This window comes from Diorhabda carinulata, chromosome 11, assembly GCF_026250575.1.
Source record: "Diorhabda carinulata isolate Delta chromosome 11, icDioCari1.1, whole genome shotgun sequence".
NCBI lineage: Eukaryota > Metazoa > Arthropoda > Insecta > Coleoptera > Chrysomelidae > Diorhabda > Diorhabda carinulata.
The window spans coordinates 7,171,456-7,195,919 of record NC_079470.1 but is presented as its reverse complement, the minus strand read 5'-3'; the positions used below and the strand labels follow the sequence as shown (position 1 = coordinate 7,195,919).

The window sequence follows — 24,464 nt, the reverse complement described above, 5'->3', positions numbered from 1 at the left end:
TTAACCACACCAAACTCACTCAAAAAATTGTCACGTTTCTATGTCTGTCAAGCACATTCTCACCGACTACAGACAATACTCTAACAGGTACCAGCAATATAATTTGAAATCTAAAGTCAAGGAAATATCCAACTGCTCCACAGAAATTAAGAAAGCATTGTAGCTCTTCAAAGTTAAAAAAGCTAAGCAAGAAAATATAAGTCCATAGGTATGAAAATAAATTAACACTAGATTGATAAAACGACTCCCTGAGCCATCATCTAAAAATTTTGCAGAACAAAAGTGCAAATTTGTTAGTTTAATGAGCGTATGGTTAATCTTTGACCGATTAAAGACATAAAAATATTTCCAGTGACTTCAAGCAATGATTCTTCTTGAAGAAAATCTTGATAATCCTCTAAGTCTAATATCTCTAACGGCGTTTCTTAATATTCAATCAATTTGCACCATAAGAATATCTCGAACTCGAGGTGTTTACAGAAAATTTGCAATATCAATTTTTAAAAACTAAAAACATATTCAACATTTCCAGTAACTCAATCACACTGATAACTTAATCACTAGACTAAGGTATGCTTCAGGATATCTTCAAAAGACTGAAAGTTCTGACTCCCCCTTCCTTATTCATCTTTGCATCCGTTTGTCTAATTCGTAAGCACACTCTAATTCCAGAAAGATCGTTGCATGGCTATCCACGCGGAGCACGACCTTTACCTACCCACTCCACGTTCAGAATTAGTTAAGTGCTCAATATTTTACAATACAAAAGAATGTACAATCACTTGCCAATTGAAATCAAATCGATATCATCCTTTTCCAAATTTCGCTTCTATTCTAGTAATAATATTCAATTCCGAGCATGCTGCATACTGATTTAAGTTTTGCCATGGACTTATATTTAGTTTTTAACATATAATATCTATTATTCGCATTATTCTCTGTATATTTAATCGATCAGTACAAATCAATCAAGAATTTTAATGTTTGATATCAATACGCATTATTCCATGGAATTATAAAGTTGGCTTTTGGAATTTTCCTGTCTTTCTATCTTTAAACTTAAGTGCTCTAGATCGATGACTCCGTGCAAACTTTCTTGCTACGAAAAATAAGGAAAAAAATGATTACAATAAATTTTTCTGTTACAAATTCTGATCTAAAACAAAATATCGTTTTGTTGTTTTCTCTCCTACTTATACCAGTTTTTCCTAAAATAATGTTTTATAATGGCATACCTTTCATTTTTAATTAAATCTTTTCTCCATATGGATATTCAAATATATGTCAATAAGTTAAAAGCAATTTTCATACTGCACTACACACTATTATAGTATATTGTTAATCAGTAGCAAAGCTATTTAATCGGCATCTAATAATCGTATCACTAGTTGCACTGGATTGAATGCAACGAACACAGGTACTGGACCGTAATCATGGTGAGAGTGGACCGAGCACCTTCGCGTATCCCAGATGAACACTGCAATATCGTGAATCGGAGGTAGTTGTTTATCAGGTATTCAAAGACAATTTCGAAGTATTATAATTTTTTTTTGTAATAAATAATAGAAAATGTGGTATTAGTTTAGTTATTGATTATTTAAATTTGTTAAAGCTTATGCAATAATCGCCCTTGCAGTAGGACACCTGACTAAAAAGAATTTAAAATTTTTAAACACGATCGTATTTTCAACCATCATCTCAATCTGAAGTGAATAATTAGCAAAGTATTAACGGTATTTACTGGAGTTGACATTAGCGAGAAAAATCTGAACTCGAATTATATGTCTATTTTTTTATAAGGAAGCTCATATCAGTCCGCGTCATCTATTTTATTATAAACATAAATAAGAAGAAGGAGAAAAAGCCGTTTCTATCAGCTTGATTTATTTATTCTATATAAAATCGATTGATAGTGACAAATTACTGTATTCAATGCAAACTCCGAGTATGTATCAGGTACATATTTTACCTGTTACGGGTAAATATTTTAATTTTATCATTACGGAATTTTCTCATGATTATTGTTTGCTGGTACACCTTCTTCTTATAAAATTCCGAGATTTTTCAGAGATAAATCACGACGCAGTAACCTGTTGATATAAAGTACAAATAAATCTTCTATTTATCACATCCGTTCTTACCGGCTTAACAGATTTAACATATGAATCACACCTTCAATTGTAAATAATACTGGAAAGTTAATATGAGGGTCAATCAAACACTTAAAATAATTTTGATACTAAATTATATATTATTCAATTAAGCTGGGATTTGTGGAACCACTACTACCACTACGTAAACACTGTCTGATACGCATTTCGACTACAAAATGATCGTCTCCAGAAGCCAAAGTTTTAAGAACATTCCACTCAAATTTGTTTCACTATTTTTCCAATTTTTTTTGACAACCTTTGGCAACTTCCTTATTTACTTCCACTTCATCGTCCCGTGCTTATTTAAGTCTTCTTATATTCTCTTTTTTCCTAGATCCAGCTCCAGTTTCCAGTTCTCTCTGATCCATCTGAACTTAAATCGTATGTATGAAATAGACATCGTCGACAAAACTTGCGTCGTTTGTACTTCTACCATAAATTCCAGTGGGGCCAATAGTTTGCAAAATAGTCAACATGCATTCTATTGCTTTCATAACTTATGTAAGGTTACATACGAGTTGCGTCCCGGATTACAATAAGAGTCGTATACGAATTGCGTCCCTAAGACCCTCCAAGAAATGTGATACTAAATACTTCTGTAAATTAATTATACTTGCCAGGATTATCGATATATCAATATATAAATATTGAATTCTGGTTAACCATTTTTTACCTGGAGCTTAAGTAAAATACGTATTACCAACTTAATCATAGCACCCCCTCTTATATTGGGATAACTACCACGGTTGAATTTAAAGTAATTGGTTGAAATTTTATGACTAAAAACGTAACCTATTTTAACTGGATTAAAATCTAGAAGTAGCTGTAATTTTTAGTAATGTGTTCTTAGCCTATAGATAAGAAAATGGTCATCCCGGACGCATCTAATGTAGACCTTAACAGGTCCGGTTAACCGCTGAAGGAAACTATTGAGCAGCGGTCTGTAATAAACATGTCTTTTTAAATGGTTCCATATCGAATACTGACCAAAAGAAATTGACCATACAGTACGAGTTGTTCAGTAGTTCAGTTGTAGTGAAAAAAATTCATGTGAAACGTACTCATCAGATGTACCTGAAACTAAGTCAAATCTAAATAACTTTTTGTTATCAATGGAAACTTAAGAAATGGCCTGCTGAAACGTGCTTTTGATTGATTATTCTCAAAGGTTTTATACCCAAGGATTGACAATTTCATTTAAGTACAGGTTCGTTTATAATTTTGTAGCTTGTATCTTTTCTTTATTTCTTATTCAACTCTGTTTTAATTTTCTCAGGTATTTTTGTCTGTCCATCATTATTTTCTCCTACTTCCTAATATCATTGAACTGGCTCGAAAAGTCAAGTTTATTTCAATCTATACAGGAGGTTTTAATAATAATTGGGAATTCTGAAGGTAGAATATTGAGCTCAGAATAAAATATTCAACCTAAAGTTTTATTCTTCTTATTTATCTTTGAATTGTCCAGTTTATTGTATTGTTTTATATTGACTCGGAACCATTATAATCTGTTTTAAATGTTTTTCATAACTGTTATCATTTATTTAATATGCTCATCAACTACATGTTTTTTTGTTTCCACCTTATCTTGCCTTCATTACGTTGTTAGTGTGTGCATCTTTAACTCCAAGTACTACATTGTGTTTGCAATACTCGGTTTGCTCTTTATTTCTGGCTTCTTCAACTTTTACTAACAGTATGTACCTCCCATCAGTAACCATGTTATAATAATGTTTTTGACACATCATATACTGACATATTATTTCAAATGAATTTTATATTTAAATTACATCTATTTATTCTTTCCAATTTTTCATCGTACAGCAAATAATTTTTTTAGTTGTGGTCCTTTCACTCGAGCAATTTCTCCCAAACGGTTCGAAATCAATCTTTCGTTCTTGAGATTATATCTGTGAACTTCCAAATCGTCGCACGTATCTTGGCTGCCCAAATTTTCTAAAATGTTTCATTAAAAGTTCGGTCACATCGTTCCGGACTGACAGCGAAGATTTACAGGATTACGTTCGTGCCCGTGTACAGCCCGACTTGGCGCGTATACATCAAAAGTTGTCAGCTACCGTCGCTTTTGATAGACAGGATACTTATCAAGACCATCGCCATTGAAATTCGTAAGATTTTTGGATTTTTATTCAGTCATTCCACATTTGATCGTCCTATTTCACATACAGATTATAAAGATTAATTAAATGATGCATAACAGTGATTAATTGAATTTGTAATCCGTGAGTTAAGTTTCCAAGTTGAAATGATTACTAATTTACAGCACTAGGAGAATAGCTTCGATGGAATACTAAAAAAATATTTATTATAATTCGAATAGAAGAAAATTTCAAATATTTATTGAAAACATTTGTTTCTAAATATACAATGTGTCCCAGGTATACTCCAGTAAAATATAACAAATTGTCGATTCCAATTTTTATTTCTAAGTTGTGAAAAAATCAAATATGTCTCGGAATTTTTTCAAATAACGTATTTTCCTGTGAAGTGAAGTGGCAAGTACATAAAAGAGTTATTAGAAACAATTGTTTAAAGTCAACAAAACTCCGATATCAGTTGTTAACTTCGATAATCAATTTTTATTATATAGAAAAATTCACACTTGGTACAATACTCTTGGATTGAAACAACTAATTACAGGTAATTGAATAAAAGTGAGCTAGATTGAATGTTGAGTTTTGAATACGTTTTCGGGATTGTCCAAAAGATGCCTGTACGAGTATAGTCACAGAAGTAACTGTACTGACCTAGAGATGGCGGTAGCTGCTTAAAAAATACCGCTGTATTAGAAAGAGCACAATCTATACAGCGTAGACGTTTCAAGTTTGAAGAAACCACGTTGTTTAGTATTTGTTTGGCAGCCATCAATATTGAATTTGTAAATATGGAAAAAATTGGTCATAGTTATGTGAAACAATACTTTTATTTGGAAGACCTTAGCCCAACCAATATAAAAACTGAACTAGATTCTACTCTAGATGAGACTTCGTTATCAACAGTAAAATATTGGGTAGCAGAGTTAAAACGATGCCATTCAACCTGCGAAGACTAGCATCGAAGTGGTCGACCAAATGAGGTGACGACTCCACAAATATTGAAGAAAATTCACAAACCGGTACTGTATTATCATTGACCCAAATTGCGCGACCTAACAGACATAGTAAGCATTTCGAAAAGTGCGGTACATCCCATATTAACTGAAAATTTGGACTTGACAAAGATTTTCCAACAATGATGAAGTGATTTGGGCAGTTAGTGGCTATTTTGAGGAGCTTGAAGGTATCGAACTTATTGAACATCTCTGGAAAAAGTTTACGCAGCTAAAATGAGATTACGATGAAAAATAAAAAGATATTTCTCCTAAATTATTGTTTTCTTTGCTGGACCCCGTACTTCTGGCACCATGTTCGTATATATTCTCTAAAAACTGATCGAACTGCACGAGTTATTAGAATAATTATTCGCTAAACTCTTTGTTTTAGCCTACCCCGTACAAAAAAGCTATAATTGTAATCTATTAGATCACTATGGCATACTCATACCCCGTAAGATCTTTTACGAAACTGACTGTTCGGCCGATGAGCAATATTTTGTGTAGCTGCTATGTTGAACTTTGCCTATATAATTTTATGGAATTTTAAGTATGCTGATTCAACGCTCCTTCAATAAATAAAAGTGCAATGATTCTTAGCTCGTATGACACGGCACACCAAACAATCACTTTTTTGAATTACTGCCTTCTCACATTATTTATTAATGGATATTTCGTTCACTCCAATATCGAGAGTTTTGGGAAGACGGAGTCCCATTTCTGGTAAAAGTTTAAGACAAACTTAACTGCAATCGCCTTGCTTCGTCACCTTCACCGTTCAATAGTCAGAAATTTTGAGGATAAATTCTGCTTACTTGATAAATTCTTCTTAAATGTATTTCACTTATATTAATTTGTGGTAACGCTTCGATTTCTGAGTGACACTATTTGATTTGTTTATATTGAATTCAAATCAATTTCGTCAGTTTCTGTTGTGAAAACTTGCCAAGCATTGAATTTGAAAACAGTCTTATAATACTCTGAAAAAAGTAATCAAATTTGATTTTTACTTTGCGCTTTTTACGGAATTTTGAAACTTGTTTGGCTCTATAGAATTCTTATTTATGGAGCAATATATGAGAGCTCTCAGGTGACATTCTGTACGTTAAAGTTCGGAAAATTTTTCATTTTAGTTTTCTTTTTGCTTTCTTTTCCTTCAAAATGACGCCTGTAGCAGTACATCCTAGTCAAAGATAATAGATAATAGACTACATCTATTTCAAGTAAGTAATGTATTGAAATAATAAAATTTGTTTCGTTTTGGTAGTTTGCTACTACTGCTGCTGTGTTAATAAAATCATATGTGTCTGCCGTGAAACATAGATTTCGAACGTCTATTTAAGTTAGGGAAAGTGTCAAAGAACGCCAAAGAAATATTATAATCTGTCTATTTTGATGACATAGTCATTTTAAAAAGTATGAAGCTTTAAAAGTAAAAATTGGTCAGCTGGAACGGGAACGTCCTTCGACTTCAAACACAGATGAAAATGTTGAGATGATAAGCTGAAACAAGCATGTTCTGACGGGTTTCTTCTCCATCACCTCAAAACGGCATGCCAGAGGAGCTTCTTTTATACATATTCACATTGTTCACCACATTTAACACCATGTGGCTTCTGGCTGTGTTTCAAAAATAAAAAATGTGCTAAATCCATTTTTTCCTGAGACCACGGCAATGAATAAAGCCATCCAAAAATGCTCTCAGTCATGGAACAACATTGAGATGAGTGCATTTCTAACCAAGGCAGTACTTTATCATTTCGAAATTCATGTTATCTTTACTTAGGTCTCGATAAAATAGTTTATCATTTCAGAATAATAGAATTTAAATTCATATCGCAAGCTCTCATAAAAATTATGTTTTGTACTCATTACAACAATATTTCCAGAACAAAAACAAGTTGTGACTAATCAAAAGTTTATATATAATAATAATAATTCACGATGTTGCCGATTTTTTTCTTTATTATGTATACTCTATTATTCTTTTACAGGTAAAAATTTAGTTTGAATTTTAAGATTATTCCATGAAACAGTGAATTCAAACAAAAGAATAAAACATTTTAATTCTAGAAATTCAGTATATTCCCGTTAAACGCGGAACCGAGTTTGTAGTCTGTGTGTCTATTGAATTCTTTTGCACATCAATGAATATTATAATGGCTTTTAGCAGGTATTCAAACAATTAGTAATATCAACAATCTTTTATTCGATTTGTGTTTGCCTACATTTGCATTCTATGGAGATTTAAACATTTTTTTAAAGATCTAACGGTAAATATCTGACTCAAGAATTCCATTACTTGCATACTACATCAAGTTTACTACTTGAATTGTAACTGGTAAGTTTTGTTTTCGTGATATTAGTAGAATTCTACGAAAATGTTTATCATTTTGTAGAAACACTTTTAGATTGAGTATCGCCAAAGGCAGTACCGAAAATATGCTTTATAGAATGAAATCTTTTCCATAACTAAAAAACCAGATTCAGTTTAATAATAGCAGAGGTACACACATTTGAACATCGTGAATTGTAATCAGGGAAGTAGAGAATATTTTAAATCACTTGTGGCAATCACGTCATGTGCTTTCTTATTTAAAAACACTTGATACGGGTATACAATTCCCCAAATAATTTCCTTAATAAAACAATAATCCTTCGACCCCGAGAATTACAAACTACCTTCTTCTGGCACTTCCAAATCAAATTTCTTTAATAATCTGAACGCCTACATCTCTGCGGAGTTACGATTTTCGTTCTATATATAATTTTGTGTACATTTTTTTGTTTGGTAAAATGTATATTGTAAGTTTGAGTAGATATCCAATTTTGTTTATTGTGCTACCTACTCATACCTTAACAACTCTTAATAAATCTCTACTTAGTGTGTAGAAAAACTCTAGTACCTAAATAATTACCACAACGCTAAATCATATTAACACTCTTCTCAACTCAAATCTGTAGTAGATATATTGAAATTCTACTTCTAATGTTTAAACAATCTCTTTTTTAAAACATCTACACATACAACCACATCGCTAGAAACAACTTCACAAGATAATGCAACATCCACACAACAAAAAATCTGAAACTGTCTTTTGGAACAATCTTTTGAGTTTACACAGCAAGATGAATATGTAGATTAAGGTCTCAATAAACCAACAATTGTTTAAAAAAAAGGAGCCCAGCTCTAAAACATTTATTATTGCTGTTCACCAGTTATGCCATATAACAACAAAATAATCGCTTCAGTGCAAAACTCATTTGAGGCCTATGTACTGCTATCTATAAGATATCTTGATTAAAATGATATGAACGAAATCCAAGAGATCATGCTTTTACCAAAAACCTCTGAAAAACTAGAATTGTATTAGCTGACTTCATACTTAACTCGGAACTATTACCAGGTATATTTTTGATTAGAGAAATATTATTCATTTCTGTACACTTTGTAAAATTGAAATGAAATATATACACAAAACACATTCTATTACAAGTTTTGGCTTATATTGAAATAATTACAACTACCACGGAAACTGAGATACTAAGTCGGAAAAAGTATTGAATGGTACTATAGTAGAAGAAGAACGGAAATCTAACTGTTTAAATTGTTGACATTTTAACCATAGTGCTGTTGTTTAAGCTAGAGTCAACGGCATTATGATGAAAATGTCGTCATTTTGAACAAACTAGCAACTGAAGAGAAGGATAATGAAGAATTTGGTTCTGGTTCAGATTGCATATTGAAATATCTCGCTCAGAACAATATAATAAATTTTGTTTATTGCTGAGATGATCGAATATACTAACATTCATTTCATGGAAGAGGATTACACTGGTTAAGTTAAAATATCCACTTCGATTAATGTTTCATAATTTATCACTTTCTTATGTATATACCCAGAAATTGATCTGTACCTCCTCAAGAAGACGTATCGTCGTATAACAATTATTAACTCTATTTAAGCAATTCTTATCATTTTTTATTCACCAATACTCAAATTGGCAGACTAAGATAGTCACGTTATAATTTTTCATCTAACGATGTTTTCAAGTTTTAACAAGAATTTTAAACTCTAAACAAAAATTTTCACTAGATTTATTGATACATATTTTTATATGTAACTTACATATTTAACTTTGTTATATTTATGCTCATGTTTCATTCAACTTGACATTAATTATCTTTCCGAAATGCATGTTACTTCAGGTAATTTTTTACGTATTACCACAAATGTCTGAAGGTATTCAGTTTTACGTGATACAAATAAAAAATTTAGCACAACCTCTTAGTTAATAGTTGGGTTGTGGGCAGTCAGAGACCGTTGCATACATAAGCTTCTGATAGTCCCGTCGTATGCCACTTGAAACTAAGAGTGATGTCCTTAGGAAAGTTAATTATGTACTTTGAATCGGACTGTTTAACGACACTAGGCAAACTGTAGAGTTTCTCCAAGTGTTCAAGCCTCGCACATCAATGACGTGATCTATAGTTTCTTCCTCCTCCATGGAGCAGCGTAATTCCGGATTAGTCGTGATGCCTAAAGTGTGAAAATGGCGACTTAGATAATCGTGTTGGGTTAAAAGACCAGTAACCGGTCGAATTTCACGCCTGTACAAAAGGAGCTGTAGATTGACACCAAGAATGGATTCTGGGCCCATTGGTAGGGTTTCTGATCCCAAATGAGTTGGATCTTGCAGCCATCGCTGACTATCTCTTGTAGGACTTTTTTGCATCATAAAAAAGCCCAAAGCACACAATTGCAGCCATTATGTCTTATACGACATCTCAGATGTCTGAGTAGATTCTATGGCGTCGATTAAGTATCCCACGTCCACATTCCATCATAGAGAATACTTAGGTTTAAAAGATAACAGCGTATGTACTGATTTTATCAGATCAATGTCAAATATTACATTACATCACATTTAAAAAATAATGGACTTGTATTTCATACTTTTTCATGATACGTACCTCAAATCTCAAATTTGTCACTTGTTCGTCTGGTTTTTGATATTTTCGTATCAAGCATATCAAACTGAAATAAATCACTATCGTAGATAACATGAACGAGTGAAATGAGAACTTTTACGGAATGGAATGCTCAAGATTTAACACTATCTCAATCTTAATTGCGAAAAAGACACAATTCCAAAAATGACGAACTAGGAATAAAAGTTGAGTTAAAGAAGAGAGCGTGAGAACGGCGATCATCTCCATCGGTGTTATCTATACTTGTTGTCTTGGCTATACGTTAACCCCTTATCTCAAAATTCCACAGTTGAAGGTATGTCACCCGGGACACCGACAAAAAACTAGCCACTACTGCATGGAGAGGACTATATACAAAGATTCTTTGAGTTTGTGTTAAGCTTCTCGTCAGGACCGTGCTGGCGTAATTAGGACAATAAACAGCTAATCATTGAAAATGTTGTTTGTTAAATGAAGATCGCCATAATTTAATTAGTTATAATATAATTGTAATATCACATTTTTTTAAATAAATATTTGAAAAAACTCTAAGCAAATATTTGGTTGTGTAAGATAAGATCATGTAGAATTTTATTTCTAGTTTAAAATTTGTTTCTAAGGTTAAGAAGTACATACTTCATATTGTATTGAAAATTTACCGATTTTAATTATAAATGCGATTATTGGATATGGTAGACTCATTTTATTTTTTGCTCCATCTCTGCTCCATGATGTTTTATAATGAAGGGTCGAGTACGAGGGGCAGTACTATCAGATATCTAAATTATTACTTTCGCATTTTTTTGTATAAAGGACTGGTGTTGAATAATATGAATAAAAATTCGATAAGTGTTTTATATTGGCAATTATATCGGGAGTTTAATAATAACTGGAGAACTAGCAACATGTAGCACTTCAGCTACATCTGCCTAGAGCCTCGAGCTTTATTCCAAACCTGGAGTCGATAGCAAATTGGTATGCTGTGAGAATGACGACTTATTTTCCATTTTTAGTAAAATCTGGCAAAATCTCTCCGAAATCCTTCGCAAAGTTGGTGTTAAGAAAAGTGTATGTCAAAAACAAGTATGTTTAAATTGGGCGATGCAATACAAAAGAGGCATAAATTAACGATCCACGTGAAGGAGCACTCGTTCTTATTCATACTGAGGCGAATGTAAGCGTTTGTGCAGACTAATCATGTCTGACTAACGCCTTAACATTCGTGTCTTGACTGATAAGTTAAATATGAGCAAAGAAACTATCATCAAGGTGATGCAAGATGATTTGAACACTTGGAAATCTGACAAACATCCCTTCGAAATCCTTCACAAATTAAAGTTGGTGTCAAGAAAAAGTGTTTGTCAAAAACGGGTATGTTTAAATTGGGTGATGCATTATAAAAGGGGCATAAATTAACGATCCACGTGAAGGAGCACTCGTTATCATTCATACCGAGGCGAATGTGACCGTTTGTGCAGGCTAATTATATCTGACTGGCCTTATCAATCGTGTGTTGACTCATAAGTTAAATGTCAATGAACAAACTATCCTCGTAATGTTCTTTTATATGCTTTTAAAATTTCAGTATATTGTAAGCAAACGAGCTGCAAGTCAAAAATTAACACGATATTGGACCCCCATTCAAATGAAAATAGACGTTTGATCTCATATCTTAACCTTAAATATGTATGTAGTAGTAAATTTAGCATATTAGTTGAAAGATGCAGATAAAATAGGCGAAAGAAGACGGAACAAAACAGATTTTGGTATTTGTTCATTAAATTTTAGATTTCTCCTTCACTGGCGACATTTAATGAATGTATTTTTCCAACTGTCTTGCGGTAAAAACACTATTTTTTATAAATTGAACGGAGAAATCGGATCTGAATAAATTCCTGCGTTTTTACAAAATCTACCCGACTGACAGATGGTCCTTAATTCACAATTGAAAACTAAAACATTTATATAGGCTGTACGATTTCATTTTCTATGTATCGATCAGGAGCTTTAATCATGGAAGTTATAAATGGAGCTAGCATGTAGAATTTAAGCCAAAATATCCATTATGGCCCCCCGGGAATATGATAATTTCGTACAAAAAGTCACCTTCTGATATTTGGAATGATTCAAGAGGATATAATTTCACTTTCACAGCTTGTTCACAGTTTTGTATTCCGAAAGACTACAACACGGTAGAAAAATAAACTGAGTTGAAATGTAATAGATCAGGTATAAAAAAACCTTCTTCTTGTTGAGAAGACTAGTGTTGAGCCAGTCGATAATAAATTGACACTGAATTAGACATATTCAATTGTTCTGACTAATAAAATATTTGCTAACTATCTAACAATTATTCTAAATGAGATATTTACATAAAAGTTGTCACCACATAACGAGTACGTATCAAGCATCTCAATGTCATCCCTAAAACGACTCTACCTTTTTACATGGATTGTGATTTATGTCAACAATAATTGAAAAATAGATCGAACCGCAGACACAAATAGTTTCGAATGAAACAGATTTGTGTGATGTGTACTAGATGTCTTCACCTTAATTTTCAACAGAGAATATTTTTCTCGCTCGCTGTGATATGATCTAACATTCGTTATATTAGACAGCCCAAAAAAAAGAAGATCGCATGGGGTTCTTATGAGTTACCTAACGAGAAATATTGTTCTTACCATGTGATAATAATCCATATGACTGGAATAATATTGTGAAAACTTTTCCAGTTTTCATTTCTTTGTCAGTATATAATTTTAAGCTAGAAGCAATTCATGTCAATTACATATGGAAATATATAGTTTTTTACTAGTCGCCAGGGAAGCATCATTGGAATCATTGTACTAAAATTGATAGGACTAGTAAATTTTTTTGTTTGAAATTCACTTGTACTATCACGTCTTGCAGACGTATTATTCGTGGGAGCGTGGGACGTAAAAAGCAATGCAAGTTATGACATATCTTGATATAAAAGTTATTATTGTTGGAAAAAATTACATCTGGTTGTATGGTGGTTAATTGAAACGCTCATTCAGACCAGTCTTGTAGTCTTCTGTGATGATTTTATAAAAATATAAAAGAATTTCTAAGGATGGATATAACTTTCTTATTGATTTATAATTTTTTCGGTATTTATATCAAACTTTTGAGTGGTTTGCAGCCACATAAAATAGATGAGGGCTACTAGTAGTCAAAGGGAATGATGCTGCAGTGGCAAGGGCATGTCAGCATATCAAACAAAGATAATTCACAATATTTTGCCTTGCAACATATTCAAAATTGAATTACCTAATAATTATGGTGATCTTGAGAAAAAATTTAAATATGTATTGAACAGATTACAGAGATAGAAGGCACTTAATGAGCAGGTTGTCTTAGATTCCTGGACGTAGAATCAATGCAATCGTGGGCAACCTGGTCAAGCTTGCAGTTTATCGTTGACGTTACATAAACCTGTGGTCGTTCATACCTTCATAGTGGGTGGCGGAAATACTGAAGCTAATTAAAGCGAAGGCAAAGAACAGTAGACTTACAAAATAGTAGAAAACCGGTTATAACAGATGTAGCACAGACAAAATTTACAATTTATAGGTTAGGCGTAAGGGCCATGTGTCAGAACCGAAAGGAGTCTACAATTATGCAGAAGGCTATATTGTTACTTGTATTATCTACAAAAATATTTTCGGGGTGTAATTCAAAAACTCTTTGATGACGTTCCAGCTTTTCCGTAATTATTGTGCAGTGAGTTTTTCAATGATTTCAAATAAGTAAAAAATTTCTTCGGACGCCAATGCAATTTTATAAAAGGATATTCTTGTATAGTGATTACTACACTGATTCATTTTCATTTTATAATTGATTTATATTTTCGAATTTCCTACAACATATAATTAAAAAGCTCGAAAAAGGGGATATAATAAATAATATATTACTGTTAGATTTGAAATTATAATTTTCAGACACTCCTAATCATAACTTTTATTCTATTAAATTGATATACATTAGTAGATAATTATATATAATCATACCCTAGTATTTGATAATTAAATTCAGAACTACGAATTAACATAAATAACGTTACACAAAAGCTTTCTACTATTGAACATGACGTATTTTATATAAAACAAATGTACATTACAAATATCGTACACATTTTACTACGTATTTTCTTCAATAAAATTTTGTTTCAGGGGTATCGCGAAAGCTGGGGAACCAAATAACCTCTCACCCCTTTCCCCAGGAAAATCGCACTTAGATTCCTCAGCTTATTATGGAACTCTACGAAGGAAACAACGAAGGTTAGCCAGAGAAAATCCTGGTTTACTCGACGCTATAGCAAAAGGAGCTAAGATGGCAATCAACGAATGCCAATACCAGTTTAGGAATCAAAGATGGAACTGTTCGACAAGAAACTTTCTTCGAGGGAAAAACTTGTTTGGAAAAATTGTGGATAAAGGTGAGTTTAAACATAAAAATTGATACAACAATGGATGTATTTATTCGAAAATATTTTTTTTCTATTAATTATCAAAATACGTTGTGGTTGTTATTGTTCATTCAAATTTTTCCCAATCATCTACACAAAAAAATAAACAAAACTCAGCATCAGAGAGTCATTATCCAGATAATCGGTTTTTTCTATTATTTATCCAGCTAATATTTTTTACGGTACCATAATTTCCAGTTTGAATAGTAATTCAACAAGAAAATTGAAACCTACTTGTAGGATGTAAGGTGGCAAACGAAATAATGTGTCTTCTGTAAGTGCAGCAATTATATCTATAATATTTTTCTCCAATATTCTATTAGATTGAGCTGAAATTAATAGCTTTACTTCAAAATCAACTTCTATATCATTTAAAGAAAACTTGTCGTCATTGAGAATTTATTCAATCGCCTATTCCAGTGGAATGCATTGTACATCACGATGCAAGCTTTTCTATCCAACCTTCTTAATATTTCTTTACAAAAATTTTTAAAAACCTTGGCATTTATGTCACCAACCTGTTATTCTTTGAAGAGCAACAAATCAACAACCAGAAAACCGCCTTCTGATCCGATGTTTAGGATAATGAATCGTCCACCTTTTCCAGAAGGATTTCTTAGACCAATAGAAAGTTCTTCTAATTGGGCTGTTCTAAATTTTCTATTGTTATTTCTTTTGTACCTATTTTCACGCAAACTCGTCAAGCCACGGTATCATTCATTTTATTCCTTAAAAACTGTTTAATTTTCTGTCTTCAAATATAGTAAATATATATCATAAGTTTATGTTAGCTTTTTAACAATAATTCTTTTTATATTTAAAATTTGATTCCTTGAGAAAAAAGGACTAGATCCTTTGGATATTTCGCAAATCTCCATCGTTGTTGGCTTTTAAACGATTTTATGAAGTGTGAGTTTTATCTTCTGTATAATCTTCCTTCCAGTAGTTTTCCAGTAGTTCATACTACTTAGAAAAATCTAATTTGTGACTAGAAATAATTTTTAGAGAACTAAGTGGCCTATATGCTCAACGGTCACTCAGCCGTCCACAATTTAACTATGAACACACCGCTAATTGATGATAACTTACTAGAAACTGTAGCAACCGATTTCATACTTCGGTTTAATTTTTTTTTTGATTATCGATCCTCATATTTTTCACGGAAATAGTATCACAATTTTTTATCTACTTCATAGCTGTATTTCGAGGTTTTTATTTTCATGTGCCACTACCATTATTTTGGAGTCCTCTGCATTTCAAATTTCTACTTAAAAGGGTCCAAATCCAGGCTATTTTCGACGATTATTTAAGAAACTAACACGTTAACAATTATTTTAAATGAAAACTCTTTCTTTGATATTTTAAAATATATTCAGACATAACTAGTACAAAAAATGTGTTGAGGTACTTAAAATGCTGAAAAGTTGCTCTATCTATTCTATTTTTTAACCAAAATCACTGCATTTGAAATGTTCATAATCCAAATAATATAAAATAATATTCGTTATCAACATAATATCATTTGCAAGCCCGCTCATACACAATTAGTCTCTTGATTACAAAACAACTATTATGTAATAACTTTAAAAAAATGTTCTGCTAATCTGTTTTAATTACATATAATTTTCAAGCAATTTCACCGTTCATTTTACAAGAATTATCAGTAATTACGTTAATCAAGATTTAAATAAGAACAGAAATATTGAGAACGTCAGTTTACTTCAAAATCATCCATAACGTCTTAAATATCAGCTTGAGAACATGTTATTCTAATTTCTTTAATGGCCTATTAATACTACAATCTGGTTTGTCGAGAGCGATCAATTTGTCAGTCACTAATTAAAATAATTTTCGGGACAGTAACGAAATCGAAGCGATTTAACATTAAAAAGAAGAAGAATGTGTTGCAAAGGCGTCGTTATATGAAAAAAAAGGCTATAAAACTGATATTTCAACTCAAATTCAAATTTCAGATCACATATCTTGGATTTACATAATCATTCTTTTTTCTGTTTACTCTCAATTCACCATGATCCGCCACCAAATCAAATGTAAGTCTAGTTCATAAACTATTATGATTAAGTAGATTCTTTATACACAAGTGTGAATTATTTATCAAATTTGGGTGTTTCTAAGCAATTGAAGTGGTTCTTATTAACACATATGTTGTACCACAGATTGTAATATAATATCGAGTTCGTACTTTCATTAATCTCCAAGTAGTTAATTGGTAATCCCAATCATCTACAACTGGTGAGTACTTATCAAAATAATATAAGAATTTATAATTCAAAAAATGATGATACTACCATCAATTCTTCTTTTGTACTACTTGGATTTCAGAGTGTGTCATTTGTCATCAGTGAAAGATTAAAGTTTGCACTATTTTTGAAACTTTGATAAAGTAGGGGCGGATAAATCCTCCATAGTACCCCAAAAAAATGGTGGATATGGGTAGAGCCAGTTAGTGGAATTATCTAGAGGGGTTGATGCAGGGAAAATATAACCAGGAAAGATTTGTTAGAAAGAGCAATCTACGAATACCAACAGGAAAACTTGTCATGACATTATTACCTCAATGGACACCTGAATAAGTGGATTTGAGTAAATGGAATCCCAATTAATAACATAAGATATGCTCACAACACTCTCTTATTAGCGGAGGAGAATATAGAAAACCTTCTAACAATTATTACAGAAAAGGTAAGAAGAGCCAGCGAGCAGTATGGGCTAAACATGAATTTGAATAAAACCAATAACATGCACTTCTCGAAAATGCAAGATCAGATTGCACAGTTACAAATTTGAAGTAACCACATTGAACAAGTACAGAAATACGAATGTCGCGAAATAACAGCACTGAAGAAAAAATTGAAATTGCTAGCAGTGCATTTTATAAAATGAAAAACTTCTTTCGATGTAAAAACTTGAATAACGAATTGAAAAAGAGAATGATAAATTGTTACATATATTCGATTCTTCTGCTAAATTAAAAAAAAAAAGAAATAATGAAAAAACTTTGTAATGTGGATATTGAGAAGAATACTACGAATATCATGGACACGGATAGAATCACACGTTTTACGGAAAATGGCATCACAAATAATTATTGACTATAATAAAAGCCTGCAAATTAGAGTACTTCGGTCATGTAATGAGGGGACAGCCCTCCAGAGATTGATTATGCAAGGAAAGATAGAGGGAAAGAGAGGTATAGAACGACGAAGAATATCATGGCTGCAAAACTTAAGGGAGTGATTTAACTGCACATCAAATCAATTATTTAGAGTAGCTGTGAATAAGATACAAATAGCCATGGTGGTCGCCAGCCTCCGTCCGAAGATGGCACATTCATAAGAAGAAGGACACCTGAAGACGCTAGGTTTAACAGCGATATTCTTTCTAAATGTTATCATCTACGGAACTCCAAAACCTTATACCTGGGCACGTATGAAATAGAAGACGAGGATCTCTTGAGCCATCCCAAATCCTGAACAGCCAAAAAATGGGACACAATAGATCCTTTAAGTCGTAGTGTACATTACTTATACCCTCATCACATACATACATGCTGATTATTATTTAGAATTTCTAGATTTACGGAGATTATTCTCGGTTTGCTGGTAGTAAGCGAAGAGGAAAAATCTCGAAACGAGCTGAATTGCTACTTATTTCATGAAAATTATTGCCAACGAAGATGGATTTGAAAGTATTTTTGGCGTAACTTTTATAAGAATTGATATTTTCCTTTATCCTTATTGAATGTTCCGCCTTTGGAATCAGGTATATTGGAATGGAAAAAAAGTAAAGTGATATTTCGGGTAGTCTTTTATCGCCAGATCTTGAGAACTAAAGGAGCTATTTGTTATTTTTACCTGATAGGGGATCTATAAGCTAAAACTATTAGTGGGAATTGATCGGTAATTTGAGTCCTTAATCAATGATCGTCGGCAGGTCACAGTCTGAGTGCAGGGTATGCCGACGATTGCCGATTGGTAGCTGTCGATTTCTATACAAAAGGACGGTGTCACTTTCAGTTTTTTAAGTTGAGATAAATCGAGCGTGAACAGTTAGGTGGCAAATATAATTTTCGTCACTTTGATGTGGGACATTTATTTTACGGATAATACCAAAATAGATCTTATCAAAGTTGAAGTCAATTTATATTATATGTTTAAGTTTGATACAATTTCTAATGCTCTGATTTACACAATTACCCAACAACTGGTATTTTTATCAGATAAACATCATGTCCGTAGTTGCTTGTGTATCTCAAAAATAACATTGCCGCTTGATATCATGCAATACAACGTGCAATGCAAGGCGCGATATTTCTTAATAAGAAGCATTCGCAGATAAAGTTCAGTTGGTTCTTTCTTGCAAGATGTCGCACTTAGAACATTATCTGCTTACTTTTAGCTTAACAACCAACCATATGACAGTGATCCATTGACCACTTTTCCAGTTAATACTTGGTTTTGTTATTCTCATTTTTAAACCTGTCACAAAATTTGAGGTTAGAGGTTCGTTCACTTTTATTGATGGAATTTTTGTTAGTGATGCCATTGTATGCACTTTCTTGCACGTTGTCTTATACCATGTCAAGCCGCCTTCAGACAAATATGAATTGCATCAGAATAATCCTCATCTTGCTATTGCTTCTCACTTTTTAATTAATTCAAATAATTCACGTTGTTTGCCGATGCGTTTCAGAATTTCTTCGTTTTTCAATCTAGCCGTCCAAGGGACCTTAAGCATTCTGAGGTGCAGCTACATCTAGAAAGCCTCCAGCTTGTTAATCACAGTCGTCTTCAATGTCCAGTCTTCCATGCCGTAGCTGTAGCAATATACTGTGTCGCTTTGATTGGCTTGCTTCAAAATGGAAGCCTAAACGCAGTGTATTGATAGAGTGGTGTATCATCAGTTATCAATCTTTTTATCGTAGGATAAACTCACATTAGTGTGTGTGTGTGTGTCTCATATTTTCTGTGCGACAAATGTTTTGTTTAACTGTATCTTTTCGATCATGTAAAATAGGAAAACTGATTCTTGAATTAGCGTTGCAAGGCAACATTTAGCGTAAAAAAAATATACGAAGAGTAAATTTTATTTCTCGTAATCATCAAAATGCCAGGATGATCCAAATTATCGTGAAATTTTATTTAAATGCGGTCCAACGGACCTGCTTTGAGGTATTAGGAAAGTTCAAGTGCAGGACATGTTTCAGTAGCTTCGATTATTTTCTCATTTGTGTTAAGCTTTGACTCAAGTAGGGATAATAAGTAAAGAATTTGTTTGATAGTATGTTGGAGTTACATTGAGTATTATCACTTTTAAAACATCTTCCAAATAAAAATTTTGGAAATCCTGATTGACAACAATATAGTTCTAAATGTTTAAATCAATTATAATGTCAAATATACTTGTTATTGTGGACCTACTTCATTAGAATAAATTCAACGTACCAAACTGAACCTTACATTAATCCATTTATCCGATGTTCATGATTCTAATGATGTCACACTCTCATCTGAAATTGAATATGGAAATGCGAAATATGGTTTCACTTCATTATGAAAGAAACAACCGTACAAATTCTCATTTATCTGTATGCACTATATCAAATTACACATCATAATCCCAAGAATATAAAAGATTTCAGCTTTCATCCCCATTATTCGCCTCTCAATATATTTACTTAATCTTTAATTAAGTATTTGTTTGACATTCCCCTTTTGTTGAGTTGGCGAGGCGTACAAAGCAATAATCGAGTCCACTTGTATTTTACATGTCCACTAAAAGATTTGTCAAACAAAGAAAAGGGCTAACATCTGGACATACGTGCAAGTCTTTTGTATTCCAGCCCTTTGACAAATGACAAATATATTTACAGACCTAAAAAAACACTCGAGGCTTATTATTAGCTGGATATTAGGGCACTTTCATATTCAAATTTTTGTTTGCAGAGAGGAGACTGGTTGTTAATTCGTATTGGGAAATGTTTATTTCATCGCAATTACATTTTCTACATCAATAATACCACATTATATAAATTCATAATTTATTAACATGTTCCATCACTATTCACAAAAGTATAAGATTTTCATATATAATAAAAAACAACCATAACTTTTATGTTATTTTCTTTTTATATAGTTTATTCCAAAAAGCATTGATTAAAAACTCTCTGATCTTACACCTGTATACATGTTATTAACGGTTACCCGCGCAGTTTTTAATTGCGTTTAAATTTTATAATTAAATTATTCGCTGATAGATGCACTTTAATATTTTTTTTGTTGGCGGATTCCTTCACCGCAATAACCATTTTAAAAATGATGATGATAAAGCGATATTTCAATGAAAGAATAAAAAACTTGACCGTACAACCGCTAATTTAGACACATTATAGTTGTTTGTCTGCCTAAATTAATATTTATTCTCCATAATTATAAACTACAGCGACAAAAGTAGTAAGCAATAACAGGCATTTAAAAAGAGTGTTAAAACCTTAAACATTTTTCAAAAAGTTATCTTTGTATAATCTTAACTCACCTTCCAGACTCGGAACGGCCCCTTTATATAATTAATAGTTATATTTCTCGCCAATCAAATTAAAAGTATTGTAGAGTACGTAACTTCTGCTTTCAATTTGAATAAAAAGTTCTATGGATTACTGATAAAACGAAGTTTGCCAAATCATTGCATTGGCAAGATAGATTCATTTCTGCTGTGACAATGTGTACTATTCATGAAATTTGGTCACTATTATACTTAGAATTAGCCAAATTATCTTTGGAAGAAGCTGAATCATAAATCGCAGCTGAATAATGAGACCATTAAGAAAATTTCCAGCTGAGCTTCTTCAAGTTATTCACTATCTTCTCTCTACGAATTCTCAACATAAATACTACGTTGGAAAAATTGTATACTGTCACAGGGACCTTTCACACAACATTATGAAAATTCTTATCACATTCTTTATGTCTTTAATTCCAATAGGAACAACAAATAATAAAATAAACTCCAAGCGTTAACTTCAGTCTGGTCCGCGCGGCTTATTTAAGGACCAATCAATTATAGAAACTTTTGGTACTAATTCTAGTAATTTATTTGGCAAGTTCGTAAAATAATTCTCGATTCAATAAGTTCCACAAATAAATGCTTCAATGATCACTTTTTGGTGTTTATTGAATAATTTTTAACATGTGTATGTCAATTTATGTTATATCAATGTTTAATTTTAGCTCTTCTGGTACAAATATATGAAATACAAGAGGAGGCTTAGCATTTTTGAGAATAAAGTGTAATATTATGGCGTAAATTGATTTGGTTTTAAATCTGGTTGCCGGTATGTCAGCAAATTCCTTTCAGTTTCTGTCTTTTTTTGCTGAAACTGCAAAATTATTAAATTTGCTTTATATTTGTTGCTGAATTGAAGCTTCATACAATATTTTTGTTCTGTACTATCCTCTGTGAGGTTAGATAGATTTCTGATTTGGTTATTTCTTCCGAATGCACTACAGATATTCTTGCATGATAAAGATTGCGGTTTGTCAATTTTTTGTATTATTTATATATCTGCTTTTAATAGTAACGGCATAAATACAGGAGATGTTAAAATGATGTTGTGGTTCTCTCCAGACTGTAGATATACCAAATATTTTTATAATTGTCAGCTGTCGCAACATTCCATACATGTTAAGGTACATACATACGAGCTGTGGTGCCCAATATCTTACCACTATTCTATTAAATGATAATTCATATCAATTGTCTATGTTTGTTCAATTAGATACTCATTTTAACGGAGAAATACCAAATTTTTATAAATTTTTTGCTGAAAAATATGAATTGAATCGTTGGAGATAAATTATTGTTTACACCTAAAACATGTGACTGAAGTTACCATACAAAATTTATTGCCCGAAGAATCCAAAAACTAATATAAAAGTTTATACGAAAATTATAAGTGTGGTATTTCAGTGTTTCTCAGATGTCATTCAGAGAAAATTCAGCTAAAAGAGCAGAAGCTTTTAACCGATAACAATTAAAAATTTTCACAATATACATAAATCGTTTAATGATTGTTAATAATTTTATCTATGAACAAGATGACAAATTTTCATACCAATTTTATAGTTAATTATGATAATTTGTAAATAAATCTTTCTTGTATCTTACAGTTCATTATTATAGTTAGTATTATTAAATTGTGCTGATTGAAGGATAACCAGTATTGTGAAAGGGCGGAGGCATTGGTCTATTTTCAACTTACACATTTAATAACGCTTACACTATATTATCTTTACTGACCTCTGACAATACGTTGGTCAGTGAGTACATTGATAGCAATGTCACTGTCGACAACTACATATGTATTCTCATATATATATATATATATATATTTCTATCAATACTAATGTTATTATTTATAAGGTGAACGTTATATAGATACAAGCATTATTATATTCTTATATTCTAATAGTACGTGTGTTTTGATTGAGTCAAAATGCACGTTTAGTGATTTAGTGTGGCCTACAGTTAATCATACTGTTTTCAACGACCTTTTCGTTTATCAACCATCAGTGGTTGGATTTCCAACACCAATATTTTTTTGACTTTCGTAATTTTATCATCAACTCTCACTAAAATATTTCAGTGTTTTATTATTTCTAAATATTTCCTTTTTAAATACCTTTTCATTTTTTTCAGATTCAATTTTTGTTTCGAACGTAACAACAAAAATTAACGAAGTTATCTACTTTTTATTTATTTTGCCTTATACGAATTCATCAGTACACACTATTTTTTATTCGTTAAGACATTTATTTTTGCTCTTCAAATTGCGTCTATCATAATAGTATCATTCGTTTATTTCTGTTAATTTCACATTTTTATGATACTACTTTTTGTATCAATTTTACAAATACATAAAGTCAATTCAATAATTATCGTTCCGTTTATTAATAATTTCTCTTTCAAATTTTGAAGTTATATTTTTTAATGCTATAAATTAACAACAATAATACAATTTTCGAATAAATGTGATGAAATTACTGCCTATTATAAAAAGAAATCAAGATACGTTAGTCCGCACCTGTTCCGATATGAGTTATCGTTGTATGATAATCTGCGCCCCCTGTGGCCCGAGCTGGGTAATTACGTCATCACTGGAATACCCGCAGAGAAGGATTTGATGTATAGCCGTTGGGTTTACATGCATTCGTGTATTGTTACAAACACTGTTCTCTATTACTATACCTGGTCCTAATCGCATATTAAAAATCATTTAGATCATTCATAACTTTCAATAATTATTTGTTTGTAATTGGTCTTCGTTTTTGTGAGGAGATTTATGTTTTTGGATTATATTATAATTTATCTTTACATGTTTTAATTGGTAGACTTTCTATAGGGTCAGACTGATCTGGATTGTAAGTAATTCTAAATATAATGTAGATTCTTTGGTTTAAATACTTAATTCAATTATGTTGCTATCTATATATATATATATATATATATATATATATATATATATATATATATATATATATATATATATATATATATAAATGAATTGTTGTTCATTAGACTCATTAGACTCATTGGAAGTCCAGTGAAGGTTTAAAAGATGAAGAAATATGAAAATGTTCGGAATTAAACAAAATCTACAATTTTTCTTCCTTGATGTTTTGTCACATATTGAATTTCTGAACGCAACGATAATATTTG

At 31.8% G+C, this 24,464-nt stretch overlaps 1 protein-coding gene across 1 annotated transcript in view; it reads left to right on the top strand.

Annotated features, from left to right (window-relative positions):
- The window catches only part of LOC130899450 (protein Wnt-1), a 56,845-nt gene that overhangs the window by 5,547 nt on the left and 26,834 nt on the right, over positions 1-24,464 (top strand). The window contains exon 2 of the mRNA XM_057809389.1: positions 14,434-14,699. Coding sequence (XP_057665372.1) covers positions 14,434-14,699 — 266 coding nt within the window. The remainder of the gene's footprint in view (positions 1-14,433; positions 14,700-24,464) is intronic.